The following is a 19,080-nucleotide window of genomic DNA, read 5'->3' on the forward strand; positions in this document are numbered from 1 at the left end:
GCCGGAATCCAGGTGGGGCCCAGAAGTAGTTCCGCCGGACTGCGCCCCGTAGTGGTGTGGGGCGCTAAACAGAGGCTCCGGTCACACGGGGGGAATAAGCACAGCCAAAGCGCGGCGTTTCTGATCCGCAGCAAAATAGACACGTGGCAGAGGGATCAGACAGATCCCTTGAGCCACCGTGCAGTTGCTCCCTGGCATGATCAGAGGCCGGGGGGGGGGGAGCTGTTGCCATGGAACGGAGAGCGAGGCAGCCAGCTGCGCATGTGTGCGCATGTGCAGTTTGGCTGGGAGCATCGAATGCTGTGGAAGATGGGCGCACCGGTGATCCCACGGCTGCCCTTGCTGCGGAGCTTCAGGTAGGTAGTAATCTTTTCTAGTTTTTTTTTTGATGCATGGTTTCGCCCGGAAAGGACGGATCGGGGATGGGTGCGCTCCACTTCCCAGATGTTGCGGTGTGATCGCGCCCGTTTGATGCATCCCCAATCCGTCCCTCTTGCGGGGCAAAACCTTCGGTGTGACCGGGGCCAGAGTTATACATTTCTAATTCCATTGATTTAGAAGGATATAACTCTGCTTAGGATTGTTCTTCTGGGTTTAGAGTACTAACTTAGAATATTTTAAGCGCTTATACAGTGGTATTATCCGTGGTTGTTTAACAACTCTGGAGACCAATCAAAGTCTGAATATCTTTTAGGTATTTCAGATATTCACTCAAACTTTATTCTGCCGTTTCTGACCAACATGGCTACCCACCTGAATCTATCTTTTAGAAGTGTTTCTTTGGAGTATTCTTGGCTGCACAGGTTAAACTGATGGAGGGGACAGAATTTTAACATTTAACCTTTGAAAACATTGCACTGCATTTTGAACTGTGTCACTATAACCACTCCCCACAACTTCCTTTTTTCTTCTTTTTGCTGGGCAGTTTTTTTCCTTCTTCTTCCTCTCCGTTTTCCTGTCTGTCCCACCCAGATGTTTAAATGTACATAGATACAAACTGATCCAGCCTAGGGTTCAAAACAAAGTGCTTTATTTCACTTTTATGGAGAAATGGCCAGGTAGGTATCAGGTTTGGAACTTGGCAGGTGAGCAGGCAACAGTAATGGGGTAACTTCGTATAATTATAAACAATAGATAGTTTGTCACAATACTGTAATTGTTTTGTTCTACAGACAGGTTTTTAACTGTGGAGAGAGATCCCTTGGCAGTTACTACTTAAATAAACAGGCACAGGATTTTTTGTCTCCAAAATACTTCAGTTTTTTGTCATGCCCACAGTGTAGTCCGACCCTGTAGACCCTGACCCCGGGGATTCTGCACCCTCAACGTCCAAGGGTGAGCTCCCTGCACCCCTTGAATCACCAGACCTAAGTCTTGCGGAGGATGAGCACCAGCTACCAGGAGAGTTTACACCTGGAACCGCACCAGCAGAGCCAAGCACAAGCACCACGCCTCCTGATTCCCCCCCACTGGTGGCTCGTTTGTGCAATCAGAGGTGACAGGACATGGCAACCCAGCGTAAGGAGGCGCGCATGTGAGGTCAGCGTCCTCTAAGTCCAGAGTACTGACCGGAGCCAGGACCCTGTTAGTGGTCGGTAATTGGCTAACAAGCAGAACAGGCTTTTTAGGCAGCTCTCTCAGATTCCCAACTCGTGCTGGCAACTAATTGCATAGATTAATCGCTGCACCCCGGATCCTGCGTTCCTGTCTCCTGGTTTTCATTCTGACTTCCCGGCTTTGGCTTGCGTGATGTTGTTTCCTCGCTCCCTGACTTCGGACTGTGTATCCTGGCTTTTGACAAACGGCTTTCAGCTTCTGAACTCTGCTTGCAATCTCCAGTAACCCTAGACTGTGTTTTGACTTGGTATTTTGGACTCTGCTCACGTTACTCTGTTTATCTGGTGCCCTGGACTGTGTTTTGGACTTTCCGTGCCCTGCCTGGCCCGCCAGCGCAATCGTGACATTTGTGAAGCCAGGAGCATTCACACAAGTTCCAATTTCCTTCTTAAACACTTGATAGGATCACTCCCCTTTACTAGGTGCTATTTCCCTCAGGGAAGGAGTATTGGTCCCACTTCCCTAATTCAGGATCATTTTGATTGGGTTTCACCGCTGTCCCCGCTTGCGTTTAAAATTGCTGATCAGACAGCCACATCTGTCTCCAGCACTGAAGTGGGCTCACTCACGCAATCCTCCTGGTTCCCTAGCGAGTTTTCCTACACTTGGAAAATCAAGTACACCTGGAAAATCAAATCCATAGTGGGTAGTGGGAACAAATTGGGATAAGCTTGCCGTGTGACCACAGCCATAATCATCTTAACTGAACTAACTGCCACTCTCAACTGTAGAATTCCACGTGAACCTCCTATCGATCAAGATTCTCAGACAGGGCTAACACATTAACCATGCACTGTCTTTTGCAGTCACTATGCAGTTATGTTATTGTTTTTAGATTGTGCAAATAAAAATCTAAAATACATGGGAATGTGTGCCCTTGCTGTATACTCCTTTATTTAACAACATTTCTCAATTGTCAAAATTAAAGCCTCTTTCAGACTGTGTGATGTCAGTACTGCTTGTTCTGGTTTGATATTGTTCGGTCTCTCCACAAAATGGACGCTGAAGCCTCAGGCTAGTCACAAAGAGTTAACACCTACAAGATTATTTCAGGGCTCCTTAGTAATTTGGCACATCAGTTTCCTACCAGTTATTATGAAACTGCATCAAGATATTAATGTAGTCATCTCTCTTTAGTCTCAATGAATTGCAATAAAAATGTCAAACAGTTAGATTATATATGCCATTGCAGCCGTATTTGATTGAGTAGAGCTGCAGGCCACATCCCTTGAATCATCCTGATGAATCGGAAAGGCATGTACAACTCCATTGGTAATTTATTTCAGTAGGTGATGCCATTTACATTCTCACTGCCAGTAATACTGCTCAAAAAAAAGAAGAAAATGTATTTTACAGACATATTCAGCCCACCTAAGAGTTGATGTCCTTTAGTACAAACAAAGCAGATTGACATACAAGGGCAAAATCCTTACATTTATACTTTCCATTTACGCAGCCCTTAGAACTTTGCTTTCGGGCCAGCGGAAGGATGCAGAGCCCTGACCTGCGTGGCCCAGGCTAGCCCAATCTCCTCAGACCTCGGAAGCCAAGGGGAGGATAAAGTAGGCATCTGGATTGAGCCCCGTGTCTTAAAAACTCTGGGTACTTTTTGAGACCAAAATATTTATATTCTTGTTGGTTTTTGGCTTCAGCCAATCATTTGGAAATGTAAGCGCTATAACAAATAATATTAAAGATGACTAGGGTGTGTGTGTGTGTGTGAAATTCTCGAATTTTTTTAAAAAGGGAATGTATTTCTACAACCGACCAGTGATCTCATTTCTGGTTTCACCTTGCAGTTCTGTGCCTCAGCTGCAACCACGCGCTTGGATGAAGCATTATATATAATACATAGAAAGAATAAATCATCTTAATAATTCAGCAATAAAGAACTTGCTTTCAGAATGTTTTACTTATTAACTGGCAGCGAGTTGGAGATCTGGCTCAGGGGAGGGGATTGTTCATGGCACAGGAAACCAGACAAAGTTCTATAGAGGCAAAGACCAATACAAATAGAAAGACTAATGTGAACCTCCCTCTGTCATTTTTAAGGGAAATCCTCTTTTCCTGAGGGTGAGGGAAACAAATCCTGTCAGGAAACTGCATGCGTGAAGGAGCCAGTTGGTGGTCATCATCCAGATAAACATATGAAATTGCCTTAGACCATCTAGCTTCATATTGGCTGCTCTGTCAGCTCTGACTAGCAGTTACTCAAGTGAGAAGGCTCTTCACCTGGATCGAGCCCCGTGTCTTAAAAACTCTGGGTACTTTTTGGGACCAAAATATTTATATTCTTGTTGGTTTTTGGCTTCAGCCAATCATTTGAAAATGTAAGCACTATAACAAATAATATTAAAGATGACTAGGGTGTGTGTGTGTGTGTGAAATTCTCGAATTTTTTTAAAAAGGGAATGTATTTCTACAACCGACCAGTGATCTCATTTCTGGTTTCACCTTGCAGTTCTGTGCCTCAGCTGCAACCACGCGCTTGGATGAAGCATTATATATAATGCATAGAAAGAATAAATCATCTTAATAATTCAGCAATAAAGAACTTGCTTTCAGAATGTTTTACTTATTAACTGGCAGCGAGTTGGAGATCTGGCTCAGGGGAGGGGATTGTTCATGGCACAGGAAACCAGACAAAGTTCTATAGGGGCAAAGACCAATACAAATAGAAAGACTAATGTGAACCTCCCTCTGTCATTTTTAAGGGAAATCCTCTTTTCCTGAGGGTGAGGGAAACAAATCCTGTCAGGAAACTGCATGCGTGAAGGAGCCAGTTGGTGGTCATCATCCAGATAAACATATGAGTTGTACCGAGTTCGGAGAAGTAACAGAGCTGAAGAATAAACCGCATTCTTGCTGAATCACTCTCCGACTTCTTTGTTAAGCACACGACTTAACAGAGATGCCAGAGACTCACCCTGGGACATTCTGCATGCAAAGCAGATGCCTTACCATGGAATTATTGCCCCTCCCCAGGTGCATGCTGCACCATTCGACTTCACACACATATGGGTCTACAATGGAGAGAGTGTCCAGGAGAACAGTGTGTTCTGTTTATTTACAAGAAGTGTGTGTGTGGGGGGGGGGGGGGGGGAGGGAAGAGCTGCACTGCATGTACCTAGTTTGATTCTAGAATGCATTTTTTAACCATTGAGAAAAACAGAAGCCCTATGTTTTTCATATGAAGAAGTTAAAAGAAACGTTGACTTTGAAACTTGGGAAGTTGTATTTAAGGACTTCCTGTGAAAAACTGCATCCAAAACTGTAAAGTAAACACAGCCAGATTGTCATATTATGCATGCATAGGACACAGTGGATAGAGGTTTGGACTAGGATCCTGGGAGACTCAGCTCTGAAGCCCCGCTTCTACGATGGAAGCTCACTGGGTGACCTTGGACCCGTCACATACTCTCAGCTTGACCTGCCTCACAGGGTTGTTGTTGTTGTGAGAAAATGGAGGAGAATGGTGTTCTAAGTCACTTTGATTCCCAACTGGGGAGAAAAGCAGGATATAATCAAAATACTTTACAAGTAAATAGTAATTCGAATTTTCAGTTTTCCACGTGCTCCCAAAGCTCAAATTTGAGTAGCAAACTGGGAAGGTGGAAGGGTCACAGAACTCAGGCAAATCATACATTACCTTGCTGAGCACACCCACCTGATCAATATTGGCCTGGATTTTATGATGTCATTCGGCTGGCATAGCAGCAGCTCCTCCAAAGGAACACATTTCCCTTCTGCAGAAGAGGGGAGAAATTTGTGTCCATTCCCTCTTCCTCCTGACTCCCAATTTACCTCTGCCCACGCACATACTGTTCCCTCATCTCCACTTAACTGAAGGAGCATGATTTCAGGAGGGGGGTGCAAAGAAGGCTGCAGTGAGATGGGGAAGGAGGAGAAGTTGCCTTCCTCTAGCAAGATTTCAGTTGTGCAGTTTAGGATACAAGCTATATTATTTCCTACTCAGAGACGATGGCCTGCATCCCATTGCATGTGGAATTGCCGCTTGCATCACCAAAGTCTGAACTTGCCCTTGAGGAACCTCTTTTAAAACCTCTATGCAAGTTGATGCACCTTCTATCAATCAGATCAGGATCAAAGCAGGGATGTTGCAGATTTCACCAGGAATATGTTTAACAGTCAAACTTGTTGTGTTCAAAGGTGTTGATCAGACGTGAGCCAATCACCCAGTCTGTTCAGTTCACACCAAACAATTCGCCACAAATGCCTGTCAGACCGGTTTGCATTAGCACTGCACATGCCTGAAGATGCTGTTGATTCAGATGCTTCAGCAGCCATTACCTTTGCTAGGGACTAATTAGATGAACATTGAATGGTAGAATTTTATTCAAATGCAGCACTTATTAATGACTGATTCATATGTCATTGTCTATTTAAACAAATGAGTCATGCCTCAGAGACAGGAGCAGATTATGTTGTGCTGCAGGAGAAGGTGAATCAGCAAACATGCCAATTGTGCTCTATTGCATGACCAGGAAGGAATAGAGTGAAGCAGTCTCCTGAATAGCCCCAAAGAGGTCAATGAACAGATGGACCAATCATTGGACAACTGGCTTCCTGTTCACCACCAACAAACAAGACACAAACCAATCCGACAGGTGTTTGAGCATCCCTAGATCTAAGGGCTGGTCCTCTAAGCTCTTGTTCCTCCTCTACAGCATATGCAGAGCATCATGGTTTTCTTGGAAAAGTAACCTTTCACACAAAACCTGCTCTTAACCTTTAATATTACTAATAACATTCAATCATATCCCTTTCGCTTTTTAAAAAGGTTACGTAAGTTTAAACACAGCAATTTTTCCTTCTTCTGAAATATATTGTGAAATGTCATTACTGTTGTAAAAGCTAATTGATAATGTGATTTGTTATGTTGCTGAAACATAATTCAGAAAGTTATTTTAACGCCTTTGATACATGAACACCACTAACTGTTTCATATTTCTTGTGCGAATAGACAAAGCACCAGGTAAAAAATGCAGAATGGCATGAATGAAATATTTCTAGAAGCTTTTATTCTTGTTGTTTGGGCTTGTGCCAATGGAATGTGGAAAGCTCATATTTCTGCTAGAATGTGTTCTTTGGTATGTAGTAATTTTTAAAGAATAAGGTGCACATATATTTGGAAATATTAACATCCAGTAGCCAATTACAACATAGTAGTTCATCTTTAAAAACAAGTTTTATATTTCTTAAGTCAAGATTAATTTCCCACATTTCTATAACACATACTGCAAGCTGCATTTCTGACTAGTTTCTCTTTATAAGTCTTAAACATGCTTAATTTCCCCTCAATATTTGAGGCACACCCCCATAAAATGATTATTAAATATCTTTGCACACAATTTCTGTGTCTATATTTTAAAAAGTAGAGGTAAAGGTTCCCTTGCTCGAAATCCAGTCAGATCTGACTCTAGGGTTGCGGTGCTCATCTCCGTTTCAAAGCCGAAGAGCCAGCGCTGTCCGAAGACATTTCCATGGTCATGTGGCCAGCATGACTAAACACCAAGGCACACAGAACGCTGTTACCTTCCCACTGAAGTGGTACCTATTTATCTACTTTCAATTTCTTGCTTTCGAACTGCTAAGTTGGCAGGAGATGGAACTAGAATTTGGAGCGCCCTAAATTAGCGATCTCTTCAAGAAAATTGGAGAAATCAAGGGAGCGTTTCATGCAAAGCTGGGCATGATAAAGGAAAAAATGGTAGGGACCTAACAGAAGCAGAAGAGATTAGGATAAGATGGCAAGAATACACAGAAGAACTATACAAGAAAGACCTCGATGTCCTTGACAACCATGATGGTATAATCACTGACCTCGAGCCAGACATCCTGGAATGTGAAGTTAAATGGGCCTTAGAAAGCATTACTAACAACAAAGCTAGTGGAGGTGATGGTATCCCAGCTGAGCTATTCAAAGTCTTAAAAGATGATGCTGTTAAAGTGCTGCACTCAATTTGCCAGCAAATTTGGAAAACGCAACAGTGGCCACAGGATTGGAAAAGGTCAGTATACATTCCAATCCCAAAGAAGGGCAATGCCAAAGAATGTGATGGCGAACCTCAACAGCATGATAAAAAATAGAGACATCACCCTGCCAACAAAAGTCCGCTTGGTCAAAGCAATGGTATTCCCAGTAGTCATGTATGGCTGCGAGAGTTGGACTATAAGGAAAGTCGAGCGCCGAAGAATAGATTCTTTTGAACTATGGTGCTGGAGAAGGCTCTTGAGAGTCCCTTGGATTGCAAGAAGATCAAATCAGTCAATCCTAAAAGTAATCTACCCTGATTGTTCCCTGGAAGGCCAGATAATGAAACTGAAGCTCAAATACTTTGGCCACCAAATGAGAAGGGAGCAGTCACTGGAGAAGACCCTGATGCTGGGAAAGATTGAAGGTCAAAGAAGACGGGGATAGCAAAGTATGAGATGGTTAGACAGTGTCATAGATGCAACGAACATGAAATTGAGCCAACTTCAGAGGACGGTGGAAGACAGGAGGGCCTGGCATGATCTGGTCCATGGGGTTGCAAAGAGTCGAACTCGACTGTGTGACTGAACAACAAAAAATTTAGATTTTCATTTTCTGCAGATTTACAATATTCTTGTGGTTTGAATTAGAGGGATTATTTGAAGAGTTATCATGCTAGCAAACCCTACCTGGTAATGATCACAATGTTAAAAACCTTTACCAATCAATACATTGTAGCTCAAGGGCATTTAATAAGTCAGGAGACTCAGGACTAAACATTAGTGGACTTATCAAATGGGACACAACAGTAAAAGAATTTTGTTTCAATAGTAGACTCATTTTGTGCCATATATATGAAGGGGAACCTTGACACCTCAGCATAGGCACAAGTCCAGCTGATGTCATCAGTGTCCAGTTATTGCCACCATAAATCCGTCTTGTGCACTTCCTGAGCAACAATAAAAATTGCAGATTTTCAAAAGCTTCAAGTGCTCATCCTTGGGTATGCACAAGACTGCCACCACGTGGAGAAAATACAATGTGAATTAATAGTATGTTGCTACAAGGGAAATCTTGTAACGACAGCAGCACTTTCTGGCCCAAAATCTCTTGGACGAGGAGACAAAGACTGATTTCCCAGAAGCTGCTGCTCCGCGCTCGCTCTTCCCTTTGCCCCGATTCTACGTGTCAATTGCACACTATGTGCTGCGCGGTGGCATTTTGCCTCGCAGTTTCACATCTACTGAAAAGTACGCAGACGGAGAGTGATTTCAGCAAAGTGTACTTTATTCGATCAGGAACAAGACGACTTTGGCCGGCTCGCAGGCCGGCTTATATTCCCGGAGAAACTGCCACCCAAAACACCCCCCCACTTCCCAATAGGTTATTTACAGTGGCCGAGAGTCCCATAGGTTCTCGGCCGGGAACCTAGCCCCCTGATTGGAGCGGGCTAGGACCCACATAGTCCATTGTCTTTTGGAGCGAAGCTCAACGGTTGTGCCTGACCGCGTGGAGCCCAAGCCAGCCACGCGGTCTGGACTGGATACATTACATCTACTCAATCCTCAAAAAACAGGATTGAGTAGACGTGGGGGAAATCGGGCGAAGCTGCGGGGCAAAATGCCGCCACGCAGCACATAGTGTGAAATTGATACGTAGGATCGGGGCAAAGGGAAGAGCAAGCACGGAGCAGCAGCTTCTGGGAAATCGGTCAAAGAGTATGAGAATTAACATGGTGCGTCCTCCATTATGAATGAGCAGCTGCCCTGTGTGTGTCCTTTGGCACACACATGAAGACAGCAGAAGGGCTTTGGGACAGGGATGTTACTTAATTTCATGATAACTATGGTTCAGTTTGAATGGGCAAGTCTATTTTATGTTTTCCCCCCACACCCACTTGGACAAAATTGTGCTTGCCCTTTGTCTCAGCTGAATTTAGTAGTAATTTTTACTGTTACAATGGATGCTTGTTTTTTTGCTTCAGTTGAATATAAATGAGATAAAAATACCATTGCATTATTTATGGCATTTTAGCCTACCTGTATTAAAGGCAAGTTACAGTATTATTGTAAAAATACATCTCAGAATAAGCTGCATAACAATTAAAGCCTGTAATTATAACCATTAAAACAGATCCAAACAACCAGAGAGCCATCAGTATACAATCTATTACATACAATGGCTATTAGCTAAACAGAACAGAGAGGAAGTGCATGTTCCTCTGGCTCTGAGATGCTGGGGATAGAAAGGGGAGGGATGTTGTTCTGTTTATATATTTCCTGGAATCCTGTTTCTGGCTATGGCTGAAAACAGCTCATCAGGCAGTATGGTTCCTTGTTCTGAATCATTACGGCTTTTAAATAATGTTTTCAACCATTACCCAAGGGAATTTGTGATCCCAGCAAGAATACTCTTTGAGTAAATCATGCTGGTCACCCCAACACTGAGAGATTTGGTTCCCAGTGTGGTATAGTGATTAAGAGTGGTGGACTCTAATCTGGAGAACAAGGTTTGATCTCCCGCTCCTCCACATGCAGCCAGCTGGGTGACCTTGGGCCAGTTACAGTTCTCTCAGAACTCTCTCAGCCCCGCCTAGAAGTCACAGGGTGCCTGTTGTGGGGAGAGGAAGGGAGGGTGATTGTAAGCTGCTTTGAGACTTCTTAGAGTAGAAAAAAGTGGAGTATAAAAACCTACTCTTCTTCATCCTCTCTTTTCCACAAAGTGAATAGTTCATCTCCTGTGACTTAATAAAATGGTGTAAAAATGGCTTATAATATAAAAATGATATCAAAGAAACAAGAAAATTCCCCCCCACATAGGTGGGATGAAAAGTTTTCCTGACCATGCACACAGACATACACACACAAATGCCCTGTCACTCAAATTCTCAGACCAGGTTAAAGTATTAACCATTTACTGTCCGTTACAATCACATTTGGTTATTTTACCTTCCAGAGAGAGTTTAGGCTTGATTTGATCTAGAACCACTTATTTGTCTTTTCGGCAGTCCATGGTATCCATAAAACTCTCCTCCAACAGCACATTTTAAATGAATCAGTTTTCTTCCTGTCAGCTTTCTTCCTTGTTCAACTTTCACACTTTTCATACATAAGAATGTATGTCCATATGGTGATGTCCATGTATACAACTGTCTGCTGAGCTGCCTGAAACATGTATTTGAAATGAACAAATTGTTGTCTTCACACACAAATGCAAAATAAAAATAAAAATGTATATTTGTACATCTCCACTTTGAGATAAGCCATGGAGTAACTTTAGTCCTTTCTATGGATTTGGTAAACATTGTGGCACCGTGCATGGCTAAGTATGATTTCAGTCCACATTTTTTCTTTTTCTTTTTTACTTTTGTGTTACCATTATGACCTGAGAATGGTCTAGCTGTGGAACACCTGATATCATCTGCATTATCTATTAGATGATTTCATTATCATTACCTGATCTATTAGGTGTACTTTCCACTCTAACAGTTTTGGATGAATAGAAATACCATATATTTCCGAGATTTCTTCCACTGTGTTACCAATAAACCTTTCCAGGGTTTTGTACTCAAGAAGTCAAGATCCCAAGTCTGCAGCTTCCTGGATCTGGACATTACTCTTTATCACTGCTTTATGATAAAGTAGGGCTGTCAGACCATAAAGAAATTTTTGGTCTTTCTCATCCGTCTTTTTGACAGAGGATGCTGACGTAGTTGCTAAGGCCAAAGCATCTATTATACATGGGAACATTTTGGGAGGAAAACACTTTGGAAGATTAAACATTTTGCATCAGTTGCATAAAGAAAATGAACATTTGTAAACAACACATGAGCTCATGCTTCCTTGATGTTACTGAGGCACAGATGGTCAGTCATTCTTATTGACTGCATCACCTATCTTGGAAAAATATGAACAGCCAATACACAGCTATGATGAGTGTTGTGTGTAAATGACCACCAAAATTAAACATTTTCCACCCCAAATATAGTTTTTGCTCAGAACAGAGATTCTTAATCCATGCATTGGTATGCTGTTAGTAGAGTCCAGGCATGCACTGAACAATTAAGCCATCGTTTGATTTAAAAGTATTTTAAATTATTTAAACTCAACTACCGAGCTACTTTAGCTACCAAGGAATCTACAAGTCCATGCTTCTCAGAGCTGGGAGGTTCTGGGAGCAATCCTAAGCATGTCTGCTCAAAAGCAAACCCCATTTTATTAACTGGAGCTCACTCTGTGTTATCCAAGTAAGTCCTTAAACCTGTTGCATCAAAACACCCTACACATGTACAGACTATGGAAAAGTACCGGAGTCCAATCAGAATAGTTCTAGTCCAATGTATACACACCTCCCAGAACTGACCCAGTGATCCAAAGTATTGAAAGAAATGTAAAGAAAACAAAGTGCTCTGCTTGCAAGTTACTTTATTACTCTAACATAGTACAGATTCATAAACTAAGATCTGAAAAGAAAGTAAAGTGAAACATATAGTAAACCATATTCCACCTGTCTTGAAGGGAATCCAGTATCTTAGTGTTCCTTAATTAGAGGGGAGAAGGTGAGGAGTAAAATATCTGAGGTGACTCAAATATAATTTTGAGGAAACTTGGTATAATCACAAACTCCAGTTCATATGTTTCCAGTAAGTGAGAGTTTAAAGCTTTTCACAAAGTCTTAGGATCTTTGAAATGAGAGGGTGTATTTTCAGTGTCTGCTAAACACTCTAGTATATGTTCTTCAGGTTTCAGAAGGCAGGGATACACTACCAAACACCCAAATTCTTTCTTGGAGCGTACCAGGGATCACTCCACACTTTGGAGCTATCTCTCTTTCAACTAGAAGATCTATTCCTTTTCCTGGCCTGAATGGGGGTATTCACCAATCCACCCACTCCTCCTTGCCAACCTTCCCAATCCTCAGTTAGTATGAAACTGTTTTCAGTCAGAGCTAAACTCTCCTCAGTCAAAATTTCCACAGTAAGGGCTAAACTCAAACTGAATTCTCATCAGCAGTCAGTTCCCAAGTCTTTCTGCTCAACTAACGCTCATCAATCAAATTCCTTTGAGCAGCCTATCACTCAAGGATCTCTGGGAGGCATTAACACTTCACAGTCCATTACAACACTCATCTAATTTTTGCTCATCTAATGTTTCAAAACATGCTTTATTAGCACACGTGTGGGCTGTGGTCTCCAAATTTATAAACCATATATCACTTTTTATGGCTTCTGGTGATCATGTAATATATTTATTTATTGGCTTCTTAAATTTGATCTGAGATTATTTTCTGTTTTCCCTCTTTGCTTTGGGAAAGGTGTGACATACTGCACTTTAAAAGCTCAATAGGGTTCTAGCAGTCACCTAGGAAAAGGACATGAGCCAATGGGGTGAAACAGACTTCATTATTCTTGCAGAATAAACACATAATACATTCAATGGTACAAGTTTGCAAAAGCATTAGGATTGGGGAGGGTACACAGTTCTGAGGTACCACAAATTCCCATTGGTAGAGGAGACTGCTTCTTGAGCCTTACGGGAGTTTAAAGATCAGCTTCAGAGCTGTACAGTGTGTGTGGGGGGTTTTAAAGCAGGAAATATTGCAGGCAATCTTATGGATCATAGGCACAAATGTTGTCTGGGGAACCAATTTCATACAGACATTGCGCAAAACCCTACAGGTTAGCAAACCATCAAATTCTTGTAAATTCAATTAACTCAAATATGAAAATGAAATTGAAACTATTCGAAGGGAGAAAGTCAGTTTGACATGGTTATCTGATAAGCTGTGCTTGTGAAGAAAAAGAACATTTAGTTATGCCCTGAATGAACCCCAACCCTCAAAAAACCTGATGCTAAGGATGTCCTGATTTTGTAATGTACTGCTATAAAACTTTATATTTCTATCAGGTTCTAATTAACTTTAGCATAGCAGGGGACCAAGAATAGTATTTTTCAGTGGCATATTAATGTCTTTAAAAGGAACACAAATAATTTATCTCAGAGAACAGGCATGTCTGGTTTGCTGAGACATCTTTTTAAATTGTGTGTGTGTGCAATAATCACTGGATCTTTCTTCTTTTACTAGATGTTTCTATTAACTCTAGTAAACAGAGGATAAAATGTAATGCAGGGTATTACACCCACAGTCAATTGCATCAGAGATATGTGCTCATGTGAAGTTGTGTATTGTAAAGTTAATATATCTCAGGTAAGGAAATTCTTATAGAAAGTGATTAGTTTTGTCTGTTAGGGTAGTACATCTGTTACCTGAAAGGCAACAGGTCTTGAACCTAGTTCTTGAGGTTCTGAATCAGAGATCTTTTCCAACCCTACCATTCTGAGATCCTTTTTGCTGAGCTTCAAATGTCTGCTTACACATGAAACATGCACTCTCCTACTGAGCTACAGAACTTTCTAACAGATCCTGCAGGTCTACTTGATTGCTTATAATCCATTATAAAGACAGCAATACTGTCTACTCACTTAAAACTAAGCATGTGCCCCATCTCTTTTCCAAGGCCTGGTTCTGTATTTTCTGCCTACTGAGCAACAAAATCCTTAATCTGGCATGCAGTAAATGCCCAGAGATAATGGCTTCTATGCATATGTGTCAACCCAACCTCCAAAACCTCCAAAACCTCCAAACATCATCTGACTCAGGTTACATATAAATAGGTAACATACACATACCCCCCCCCCAGCTCACTGACTATGGATGGTGTGGCGGAACAGTCCTGCTCTGACCTGCGGGCCCTGTTCCACTCTGCCCTCCAAGGTTTTCCCAACACTGATAGCAGCTTTTCTCTTTCTCTGTTCAACTGCTACCACCACCTTCTCCTGTAGTAACCTAAGCCACTTCCTCCGTGCTGGCTGGTGGAGAGCTGGTATCCACAAAGACGCTTTCCATCCTCCACTCCCTTCTAGGATTTGGCTGCATGTTACCACATTCACTGAATACTGGCTGCCAAACAGGATCTCAGCCAGTTATCACACGGTAGGACTGGTTCTTCATAATCCCCATTTCTGTGAGGTCTACCAGCCCTCTCCATTCCACAGGCATCTGTGCCACAGGAAGAGTCAGGGCCACCCCACCAATCCCCTGGATTTGAAATGCCATGTTGGACACAATATCAGAATCTGACAGCAGATCAGCCGGCACTAGGGTTACAGAAGGTGTGTGCATTTGGCTATATCCAAGCTGAAAAAATATCTGAAAAATACCTTATCTGTATTTTCTGGCTATTCTTTCAGTTGGATATATATTTGGGAACTTGGCTATCCGAAATGGCCAAGCCCTCAAAATCCCAAAAATATTCGGGATATTTCAGGACTGCCAGATAGTCAAAGTTAAAGGGCATTTAAAGGGATTGCAGTTCTTTTAAATGCTTTCTGGGTGAACTCATTGCTTGGAGGTGTTTAAAAAGACTGCAAACCTTCTTTGCAACCCTTCTTTGGAAGCCCATAGAATTGCCCCCCCGGTCCAATCTTTTTGAAACCTGGGGGGTTTTTTTTAGGAGAGGTACCAGCACATTTGGTGCATCTACTTCAAAAAACAGCCCCCCAGAGCCCCAGATTGATTCTCCATGATATCCTATGGGGACCACTGAGTATATGGGGCTATGGGGACCATGGAGCCGGAAAAATTTGGGATTTCCAAAAAAATCCCCAAAAATTCAGGAATATTGGAAAATACTGATCTTTTTTTAGTGTAATATACCCAAACCCCCCCAAATACCAATTTTTTGCACACTTCTAGTTACAGAGGAACTTGTGTCAATAAAAATTTGGTCTCTCAGCCTCACTGGCTCTCTATAGTCTCCCCAGGCTTCTGCTGACTCCATGGTAGCAAAGACGCACTCATGGTCAATTATGGCCACTTGTAACCTCTTTCACCTTTTGAATGGCTGGTGCTTTTGGAGTAGGTTTGGAGGTCTCTGATTGTAACTGGGTTCCCTTTAAATGCTGTTCTTCTGGCAGGGGTTGCATGCACCTGATTTTCAAGTGGCAAAATCACTGCTTGAAGTTCAGGGAAGGCATGTGGCCACCCCTCTCTTTCCCCCTCCCCCCTCCCCCCTGCTGCTCTTCCTCCTTCTGCTCCTCTCGCATCTTCAGTTTCTGGATCTCTATCTCCTGGTCCCTCTTATCCTTCTCTGTCTGCAACTGCAACAAGCCCTAGCTTTTGGGCCAGACCTTATCCTGCTGGCTTGGGCACTCAGCTGCAGCCTCCCCTATTGACTTGCCACAGCTTAGCAGGAGGGCCTTCATCTCATCAGCAGTCCTGTTCTCACAGTCTATTCACTGTTTCTGGCATTCTTCCTGCAGCTCTTGCTTTCTCAGCTTCCAGGTTCTCATTTGCTCTGCTAACTCCATTCTATCTAGACTGATCTGACCCTTCTCCAGTCGACCCCAACCTCCCAAAAAAAACTTCTGTTGCTCTCTCTGCGTGTGCGTGCCAATTCAAAATCCCTGGTCAATCAAGTTCTTTGTTTGTTCTTATCCCACCACTGCAGCCCAAGTGTGGTGGAACAGTCCTGTTCTGACCTGCAGGCCCTGTTCCACCCTGCCCTCCAAGGTTTTCCCAACACTGAGAGGGGCTTCTCTCTCTCTCTCTCTCTATTCAACCACTGTCACCATCTGACCTGCCCTCTGGGAGGGTCAGAACTCCCAGCTTCCCTTGCAAGTTCTGAGGCCTTGCCTCTATGTCTCCTGCTACCCAGTGCCTGGTTACCATGGGGACAGCTTACTGCCTTGTGCACCCCTGGGGGAGTAGACACTTGCCAATGGACTGCCCTTCCCTTCCTCTTGGTGCTCTTTTTAAAATAGCATGTCCAAGATGGTGGAGGTTTATGTGGCACAGAGAACCACTACCAGGATCAAAAGTTATAAAGTATTTACTTAATAGAAAATGTTCACAAGCATATTCTTAGCACAGCACCAGATTGAGCAAGGGATTCAAAAGAAAAGGGTGATATGCAATTCCTCTGTCCCTCTGTCAGTTTGGTGTAGTGGTTAAGTGCGCGGACTCTAATCTGGGAGAACCGGGTTTTATTCCCCACTCCTCCACTTGCACCTGGCTGGATGACCTTGGGCAAGCCGTAGTTCTGATAAGAGCTCTTCTTGAAAAAAGAGCAGTTTCTGTCAAGAGCTCTCTCAGCCCCACCTACCTCACAGACTGTCTGTTGTGGGGAGGGGAAGGGAAAGGAGTTTGTAAGCCGCTCTGAGACACCTTTGGGTAGTGAAGGGCGGGGTATAAATCCAATCTCTTCTTCTTCCTCTATACATGCCCTGTCAGATGTTAAATATAAGACTGGCTCCTTAGCTGAAATTACCAGATGTTCTACAGAGTTCCCATTACCCTGAAGCCGCCTTTAGGTGTTAGGTCAGCACATGGCAATGGCCTCCTCCTTCAGACCTCAGTTAAGAATTCTGTCTGCTTTGATGGAATCAGCACCAAAGAATGCTTCCTCCTTGCTCCCAGAAGTTTTATCATCTCACTTTTCCCCACCAATGACCAGGTCAGGCTGGGTCAAAGGACCTTTTCCTGAAGACTCCAGAAATTTCTCCCTGAAGTCCTTCTAGTAGTTAATACCTCCAAAATTCTGTTCCCTGCTTGACCATCCCATTGTCTCTTGCTAGACCTATTAGCATTTCTAAGAAGGTAGTTAAGGTGAGGCTGGAGAACCACTGAACTGACTTCTCCCTTCCTGCCTGTTCTCTGACCAGAGGAAAAAACTTTTAAAAACTCTTGGTGAAGGTTTTTCTGCAAGATGGGTTTTCTGCACTAGGGTGAAGACATCTGCTTTAACAAGTACCCTTTTCTTTCTTTAGCCAATATACTAACAGTGCAATCCTAAACAGAGTTACACCCTGTTAAGTCAACTGACTTCAACAGGCTTAGAAGGGTGTAATTTTGTTTAGGACTGCAACGTAAATTTGTTTTGCAAGGTAAAGTAATGTTGTATTGTTGCACAGACTTCTCAGCCTCTCCTTGAAGGAAAGGTGCTACAAGCTATAAGTCATTTTCGTCTCCCTGTTTTGCACTTTCTCCAGCTCTACAGTGTATTTTTTGAGATATGATGACCAGAATTTTAGACAGTATTTCAAATGAGGCCACACCCAATCCCTTTCCTAATAATACCCTGCATAGAATTTGCCTTCTTTATTGCAGTCAGGCTGGATAGCACATGCCCCAAAAGGAGTTTATTTAAGGAGAAACTCTCCTTTGTCTCTCTGGTTAACCCACCTTCCCCATAGCAGTGCACTAAGGTGCTACAAGTGACTCTACTACCTAAGTTCTCCGGAGTCGCGACCCAGAGAGCTCACACGTGGTTTGGCTGGTCCGACCTGTGTGCCTTGGAGTTCACAAGCTGCTGCTTTTCGGCTGCCCATCCTTCCAAGGAGGAGAGTTCTTCCTCAGCTGGACCTCAGATGAGTATAGCCGTGCCCCATTGTGTATTCCCCATTTTGATGCTTTTGTTATTTTCTATGCTGTAATTGTTCTGATGTACTATTGTAACTAAGAAGCTTGTATAACTGTGTGTGCGATTCTGATTTTGTATGACTGCAGAAACCTTTAGTAAAGACAACATTTATTCTTAATCCTAGCGTGTTGTCTCACTTCCTGGGATATAGCGAGCGTCTCATTGGCCATCTGACCTCTGTATAGACTGGTATAGAACTTACGCACAGCCACAACCACCCAACTTCCTTGGTAGATAACTTGGATTGGGTCTCCAGGAATTTCCTGGAGAAGTTGGCATAACATTCTCCATTATGCAAAGAAGATTGTCAACTGGGTGGATAAACTGGCTCTCATACAAACCATTTTCTGCATCTGTGTATGAAGTATTATTTCTACTGATGGGAAATGTTGAGACCATACAAGGAGATATCAAAACGTATATTTTAAGTTGGTCTTTAATTTTGTAAGCATAAGAATTTCCTCTCCTCACTAAAAAAAATCTTCAGTGACAGTCTAGAGTAACAGAAATAGCAAATAACAACAAAAAAACAGAAACAAAACAACAACAAAACAAACCTTTATGAGAGATCTGGCTGAATGCTGGTGTTTAAACTCAAAGGAACTTTGGACTAAAGATTAAAATTTTGTGAGTTCTTATTTTTAACAACCTCCAACATAAATATTTCTACTCTCCATTGTAACTAGTTCTTATTATCTATAAAATAATTTGTGATTACATAAACATCATGTTAGGCAGCCCATACAAAACAGTATTAAACTTTGATGGTTGAATCACAGGACAGCTTAGCCTATCAGGGCTTTTTGCTTCCATCTGTTCTTCTTTCTTGTCTTCAGGAAACTCCACTAGAAATGCAATTCAGAACAAACAGTTAAATCATGTCTAGACACTGGATATTTTATAGAAACAAAGTGCAAGATCCAGTTAAGTTTAAGCGCTTTGAAGTTGCATTGCAGGCAATATAAATAAAAACAAATAATACCAATGA

General features: G+C 42.5%; 1 protein-coding gene across 1 annotated transcript in view; it reads right to left on the reverse strand.

The window, feature by feature from the left end:
• Nucleotides 1–18,806: 18,806 nt before the first annotated feature.
• The window catches only part of CFAP46 (cilia and flagella associated protein 46), a 139,040-nt gene continuing 138,766 nt past the window's right edge, over nucleotides 18,807–19,080 (reverse strand). The window contains 1 exon segment of the mRNA XM_015426887.1: nucleotides 18,807–18,937. Coding sequence (XP_015282373.1) covers nucleotides 18,807–18,937 — 131 coding nt within the window.

Source organism: Gekko japonicus, unplaced genomic scaffold (assembly GCF_001447785.1).
Source record: "Gekko japonicus isolate JY-2015 unplaced genomic scaffold, Gekko_japonicus_V1.1 scaffold35, whole genome shotgun sequence".
Lineage (NCBI taxonomy): Eukaryota > Metazoa > Chordata > Lepidosauria > Squamata > Gekkonidae > Gekko > Gekko japonicus.